This window comes from Protomyctophum parallelum, assembly GCF_964188405.1.
Source record: "Protomyctophum parallelum genome assembly, chromosome: 23".
Taxonomy (NCBI): Eukaryota; Metazoa; Chordata; class Actinopteri; order Myctophiformes; family Myctophidae; genus Protomyctophum; species Protomyctophum parallelum.
In genome coordinates this window covers 9196475-9203654 of record NC_139715.1, presented here as the reverse complement: position 1 = coordinate 9203654, position 7180 = coordinate 9196475, and the positions used below count along the sequence as shown (strand labels likewise).

At 44.2% G+C, this 7180-nt stretch overlaps 1 protein-coding gene across 2 annotated transcripts; it reads right to left on the bottom strand.

The window, feature by feature from the left end:
• Positions 1-371: 371 nt before the first annotated feature.
• Positions 372-6647, bottom strand: cyyr1 (cysteine/tyrosine-rich 1). 2 transcript variants are annotated; one of them, XR_014568861.1, is made up of 4 exons: positions 6564-6647; positions 5089-5249; positions 758-1562; positions 372-421 (listed from the first exon to the last, which is right to left on the bottom strand). XR_014568861.1 is itself a non-coding variant. In XM_083758630.1 (3 exons), exons 1-3 carry the CDS (start codon positions 6641-6643, stop codon positions 1426-1428), a joined length of 378 nt encoding a protein of 125 aa, XP_083614756.1. In that variant the 5' UTR covers positions 6644-6647; the 3' UTR covers positions 757-1425. The 2 variants fall into 2 exon arrangements, 1 of the variants encoding a protein (XP_083614756.1); XM_083758630.1 differs by lacking the exon at positions 372-421 and having other exon boundaries at positions 757-1562.
• Positions 6648-7180: the final 533 nt, after the last annotated feature.

Here is a 7180-nt window from a genome sequence, read left to right as displayed (position 1 = left end):
AAGTCTTGTTTGCGGAGCCTGGGAATCGATGATCGCGATGGATGGACACGTGTTTTACAAGTTAGGGTTAGGTTTAGGCATAGTTTTACTGAGGTTAGGGTTAGGTTTAGGCATAGTTATTGTGAGGTTATATAACCCCGCCCCTAGCTGGCGCTGTAAAACAAGCGTCCCATCAGCGCCCATCGAAACCCAGGATCCGCAAAAAAGGTAGTCCCTTATGGGTTCATGTAGTCGACTCCAACTATCCGTTCTTATTACAATGATCCTTGGTTTCAAGTAAAGTCAGAAAAAGGCCAATAATCCACCATCGGCCAGTAAAAGCTTCAGTCAGTGTTCATCTAACTCTGTGTATAATTAACAATGAAAACAGTAAAAAAAGAGTGGTGCAACGACTCCATTATGGAGCTGGCTGGGTCTGTCCCTGGCTGGGTCTGTCCGAGCACGAAAATAGCATTTGGTTGGTTTTCACAACCAAGTGTCACTGTTGCGCAGCCACACACACACACACACACACACACACACACACACACACACACACACACACACAGACACACACACACACACACACACACACACACACACACACACACACACACACTGTATGTAATGATGATTTGAGGTGTGACAGTACAGTACAGTGACAGTACCTGGGGACCCCCACCGGAACCGGCCCGGCCCCCTGGGCACGTTCCAGGGGGTCTGGATGTTCCGGGGACCACCCAGGGACCCCCACACGGTAACTATGTCATTTCTCGACCATTTCGGACGTGAGACGGCTTGCCGGAACTGGGCTCGCACCCTGGGCGCATTACTGTGGGTCTGGACGTTCCTGGGACCCCCCGGGGACCCCCACACAGAGTTGCACCACTCACTTCACACGGGTGTGATTTTTCTTCATTTTTACACTCTCAAAGTTAAATTCACACTGATAATTTGACTGTGTAGACTCAGTTAAAACAATGAGCACACCTCATCATCATTAAGTCCTCCGTACAGTAGGCAAGAATAATACTCAAGTTTAAACAGGTTTGTTCTCTTTCAAGTGATATCAATGACCTGAAACACAACGTAAAAAAAACAAGTAGGACAAAAACAAAATCCATTCTGCTGTGTCTCATGGGACATGGAGTCCATGTTCTCTGTCCTCAAAAGTATTTTGCCCTTAAATAAAATGGGGGGAAGAAAAGAAAAACGTCCACGACGTGTTGAGTCAAATTACATCTTCACCTTGATCAAAGCACGTCACATACTTTGATGTGCACAGCATTGTAATCCGAGGGTGAAACACCCCACACTGGGGAAGAAAACGCCTTTCACAGTTATGTTGTTTTGCTAAAACGTTAAACCATTGCATTTGTATGCCTCTAAATGTAACCGAGGGGGTTGAAAATTGACCCAAATTCAACAACACCCCCGGCAGGGCGGTCACTTGTTAGCGCAGCCTCCAGGGTAAGGCGGTGGAGGGGAGTAGCTGTCTGCCCTGGGTTGAGTGGGGGTGTAGGGTGGGGGGTGCAGGGGGGAGGGGAACATCTCATAGTTGTAGGCGTAGGGAGGAGGTGGTCCTGCAAGAGAGAGAGAGAGAGCGAGAGAGGAGATTTTGAGACTCATGACAAAAAAAACTGAGTATGAATCCAAGAACGCTCGCCCCCAAAACACACTGTAGCTGTAGCTAAAACTACAGTATGCCTATAACCTAACCTTGGGGCGGAGTGGCTCAGGGGTAGAGTGACCTGCTGGGAACCTCAAGGTTCCCATGTTCTAAAGTTTCGGAGTGTCCTGAACTAGGGCATTAAGAAACTAGTCGACTATTCAACTAGTCGACTAGTTAACTAGTTGATAAGAAGAAAAAAAAGTAAAACATTTTCTCGATTTTGTAGGCCTCAAGATCAGGTAGATTATAGTTATAGTCACCAACGTACACAGTTTTTAAATGTACAATTTTTTATTTTATTTTACATAATAGGTAGTTAAACTAGACAACTAGTCAACTAGTAAAAATGACTAGAAGTGAATGCCCTATCCGCTATCCCTAACCCCTAATTGCTCCCAATGTGCAGGTTGGTGCCTTGCATGGTTTCCTCCGGCATTGGTGTGTGAATGTGTGCGTGAATGGGTGAATGTAATGCACAATCTCTGTAAAGCGCCTAACCAGCTAAACCTAACCTTATTTGTAACCTTATAACCTCAGTAAAACAAAAACAAGAAGAATACGAGCAGAGCAAGCATGTGTTTTGGAGTGAGCGGTCCGGTTACAGGAAGTACAACAATGTGCAACCACAGCAGCAGGATTTGTGAGCAGCTGTGACAGTAGAAGGATATCTAACGGGATTCAACCACCTTAAAGATTACTAATCATTGGTGTGTATTCCTGCACCGTTTACAAGGAATGACCTCAGTATTCCCATTTCATTGTACATACAGTACATTGTTTTCATTGTTTAGTGCCACTTTTACTCCAAGATACACAGCTGTTTGCATGCATTATATATATATATATATATATATATATATATATATATATATACACACACACACACACACACACACACACACACACACACACACACACACACACCACACCACACCACACACACACACACACACACACACACAAATTGACGGTATTCACTTTTAATAAGCTTCTTGTCTCCATTTTACAACTTTGATAGGAACGCTGCGTCCTCTAGTGGTTGAATTGGTGAACTACACAGTGATGAGCACAATGAAGATGAGGGCAATAACGGCAGTTTTATTGACAGCGTTGCAGAAAACTAGTCTAAGCAGGCATTTCACAATTATTGAAAACGTACCGGCATGTAGCCTAAATGCAATGGTATTCCTGGGAACCCCCCCTTTGGGGGGATTCTGAGGCCCCTCAGACAAATGAGTACCGGTAGTTTAATTAAATCTTCCCCCCCTTGTCCCGGTGGGTGAGTGCAGAGTGTAGCGCCAGGGCAACTGCATGTGGCCGGCAGCACAGAGCAAATATAGTCTCTCACCAGTCTCCAAATAAATGTCACTATTCTGCCAGTATTTAATCTATACCCATCTATAGTATCAGATCTTTATCTATTACTCTGTGTAATCAAACTCATAAAAAATACACTTTAATTTAAAAAAAATGTATCGAGCATAGTGAACATTTAACATGAGGACCCTCAGCACAGTCATTTGAAATGGAGACCTGACGCCTAAGGAAACACCATTCAATCTATTCTAGCCGTTCAGCATGGCTTCGAGTGTTCAACTGAAAGAAGTGCAGGAGGATTTAGAAGGCATTTCGTTGCCGCCGAGCAGAAACCCCTTATCTCCATATTCTTCTATTCTTTATTTTGTAAAGAAAATTGGTAAATGGATGCCCTAGTTAGTACAATGGTTCCCAAAGTGGGGTCCGGGGACCCCCAGGGGTCTCAAAACGTGGCGTAAAGCTACGCGTATTGAGCTTGACGATTTGATACTTTTGCCGTTTTTGGAATACTATAGCGGTGCCCATTGGGACTTGGAACGATGCAAGTTGGAAATGCATGCCCCACCCAGATATTATGTCTGTGTCCCTTTTATGCCCATATATGGAGTTATTTGTCAGGCATGCCCAAATATGGAGTCTATGCAGACGTCAGAATGATTTCAGTTTCAGAACTCATCAGAACAAGCCAGCTCCATATATGGACACCCAGAGCCCGGGCAGAGGCCTTTTTGGGGCAGTTCTGGACAACCGTGGGTCCGACCGACTCGACACTGGGCACTGCACTCCCTCTGGTGGGGTAGAACGCGTGTGTCGAATTTGAAGTCGGTGGGACGAAAGGTTCTCGAGTTGGTGCATTTATAGTTAGATGAATCCTGAAAAGTAACGGATGAGGATGAGGTTTCTTCCCGACAGATGAATTGTAGAATCAGCCTCAGGTTTTAATGGTTTTTTTGCATAATATTTAAGCACCACTCTTTACGTTCACACCCTTTTTTAAATTGCGGTTTTTAATCGTTCTCATAAACTTCTCAATGCCGTTTAGTTTTTCTTTTCACAAGGTCTTTCAGAATGTTTACAGCTGAAATCCCAGTCAGAACAGAAAGAACAGCGGTTGACGCTGGAGGCCAAAGAGATATTGTTACTGTGTTACATCTGTCCATGTTCTCAAAAGATGTCTGCTACAGGATCGCCTGAGGACTACGACTAAGGTTTCAAAGAGCCTGGACCAGTCACCACTGTGTGCTTGCGTGCATGTGTGCGTGCGTGCTAAAAGACACATGCAAGGTATGTCTCTGCAGGACGCACGCGTATGGGAGCTCTATCGAATCAAATGCGATTTCCAATCAACAATCATTCAACCATGTTTTCCAGCTCTGCTGTCACGTCAAACACGGAATAGATGCACAGGGGCCTCCGTGGTGCATCTCCATGCAGGAGCGCTCTGCGCGGCATGCGGGTCGCCGTGTCCATGACGGTAAACGCCAACCGGTCCCCCAGCAAAGTAGATGGCTGTGAACACGGAAGTTAGGGCTCTTGTGACCTATCTATATTATTTTGATAAGTATTTAGAATGATAGGTTGTTTCCCAGGGGGTGGGGATTGGGGAAACAACCAATTTTGAGCTACCAGTTGATCAGAATGGGCTATTGAGTTGAGCAAAACAACCATTATTGTTCGACTCATCCCAGATAATCAGAATGTATTTCATCTGCGTTATTCATGTTCATTTATTGAATCGTTCCTTGCTAGGTTTCATTGTTAAATTATTGACTTATTAATTGCTTATTATTATTTGCAGCCGACAATAAGACTAAAGCAAAGGCTGTTTTCATCTTCTGGCAGCCTTGGATAAATGGCTAAGAAATATGCATGAAAAGGCTATGGTAGTTATGGTTTTAGTAACTTTACCCTGCTTGCCCTCTCGCTGTATTTTGGTGTTTTCACTGTTTGTTTTGGTAGCCCAAAAACATAATTCATAAAATTGCTGTACAATAATGTTGAGGTTCTCACAAGTATAGTTATACAAACGTGTGTGTGTGTGTGTGTGTGTGTGTGTGTGTGTGTGTGTGTGTGTGTGTGTGTGTGTGTGTGTGTGTGTGTGTGTGTGTGTGTGACACTACCTGGGTAGCCTTGGGTCACAGTGTTGATGTAGGAGCTGTTGAACACGCCCACGCGAGCGCCGCGCCCGTTCTTCATGCACATACACACACACAGGAACAAGGCCGCTACTGCCCCCATGAGGAACACCACGCCGAAGACAATGCCCGAGATGGCAGTCCCCCTGCAACGTGCACACACACACACACATAAATTATATATATATATATATATATATTTCCCCAACAGGAATCTGTCTGTCTGTCTGTCTGTCTATAAGCACCGAAAATGGGATTGATTGTGTCTTGTCTCATACCAATTTCCTGTGAACTAGTTTGTTTCCTGTACACGTCAATGGTGTGGCATTGCGTCTCCTTTGAACAAACAATCAATTGATCGACACCCGTGCTAATAATGTTAGACTGTGTGTGAGTGTGTGTGTGTGTGTGAGAGAGAGAGAGGGGAGGAGTGCAGGAACCCCCCAGCGCAATGGCACCAAAATAAACAACAGTTTAATTCCACTATTCAACGTTAACCCATTTAGACCTGAGGCCGATTCTACAAAATGTCTTCTAAATCCTAACAGTTGAAAAACCTATGTTTCTATGTCAGTGGTGCTCAACATTTTTCATGTCAAGGACCCTCAGAATTATCTGTATTTGGCCGCGGACCCCCATCTGAAAATATGTTGTTTCAGGGACCCCCCAGAAGCAAAGATTTGAGTTAAAAACGTTTGCTCTGAAAGAATATATATTCAAAGATTTGCGCCACATTTTGAAAAATGCAGATCTACAAGCTCGTAGCGTGGCACTCGGTGCCTCGGTCCTCACTGGCAGGTCCTCAAATCAGTAGGTTATAACTGCAGTGACAACACACAAATGTGTGGAGGAAGGTAATCAATTGGCATAACGACTCTAAATTGAGGAGAAAAAGGTGTACAAAAAAAGAAGCTGTTAACTCCAGAGTCCAGACAAGGTGTATTGTAAGAAAGTGATCAGAACAGCTTTCTGAAAGGGTGACATGCACAGGTCAAAGGTGATGAGACAACCAAGTGACCCAACAGCTGGTGTGTGTTTGTCAGCGTTTCTAGATGAATGCTGAGCTTGTGCAAGTGTGTGTGTGTGTGTGTGTGTGTGTGTATGTGTGTGTGTGAGTGAGAGACAGAAAGTGTCTGTCAGAAAGCTCCTTTCTGCCAGAAACACAACTTTCTGCCAGAAACACAAACTAATACATAAAATGATACATAAAGTCTTCGTTCAATAACAAGTGTTTTTTGTAGATAATGGGGACCATTCATTTCTAATTGAAGATATGGCGCTTCTGCTGGTTCTATTCTACTGAGTTGAGTTCTTATTGTGGTCAATAGCAGTCATTTTCCGGGTTGCAGAAAAACAGGCTTCAAAGCGGGTCTGTAGAAACAAATGGGTGCAATGCGTTCCCCGTGTCCAGTCTTTATTGCAGTCTATGGTGTGCGCACGTGCACGTGTGTGTGACTTACGAGAGCACGTCTCCGACGTAGGTAGTAGTAAGAACAGCAGAAAGGTGGCGAGCCATCACAGCAGTACTCCAAACAGCCATTACACTGAGCTCTCAGCTGCCTGCCAGAGAAGTAGATAAATGGCATATTATGCAGAAAGATGAAGTGCATAATTGTGCCAAAATGTCTTCACACATGCTCCAATTCAATCGAGTGATGGGGGGGGGGGGGGGGAACTTGGAAGTTTAAGCTTTTCTCTCCTCTGGGGAAAGACTTTACCCAGAGAAGATGGGAAAAAAGGAAAGAAAAGGGGGGGGGAAATCATTTAACGTGCTTTAATGAAACCTTTCATGGACTAACCTCAAAGCAATAGAAGCCAAACAACCACATCCACAGCCTTTCTAATTATACCCTCAAAGCAGTCTCTAGAGTTAAGACACAGTTGACTCATTATAGAAGCACAGAGCATGTTGGGAGTGTGGACACTTAAAGAGCACTGTGGTATAGATCCGCTACTTTTAAACGTGTGTTAAATGTGTAGTAGACCTTAGTGTTTCCTGTAGCCTGCACAAGTCACACCTTTTAACACACAGCCACTCTTACTTGCCTAAAGTTTTGAGTAACACAAACACAACTAA

Excerpts from the sequence above, each read along its gene's own strand:
- cyyr1 (XM_083758630.1), bottom strand. The coding sequence starts at position 6,643 with ATGGCTGTTTGGAGTACTGCTGTGATGGCTCGCCACCTTTCTGCTGTT. Across the intron at positions 5,250-6,563 it reads TACGTCGGAGACGTGCTCTC|GGGGACTGCCATCTCGGGCA; the intron begins GTAAGTCACACA and ends TGCACGTTGCAG. Across the intron at positions 1,563-5,088 it reads TGTGACCCAAGGCTACCCAG|GACCACCTCCTCCCTACGCC; the intron begins GTAGTGTCACAC and ends TCTCTCTTGCAG.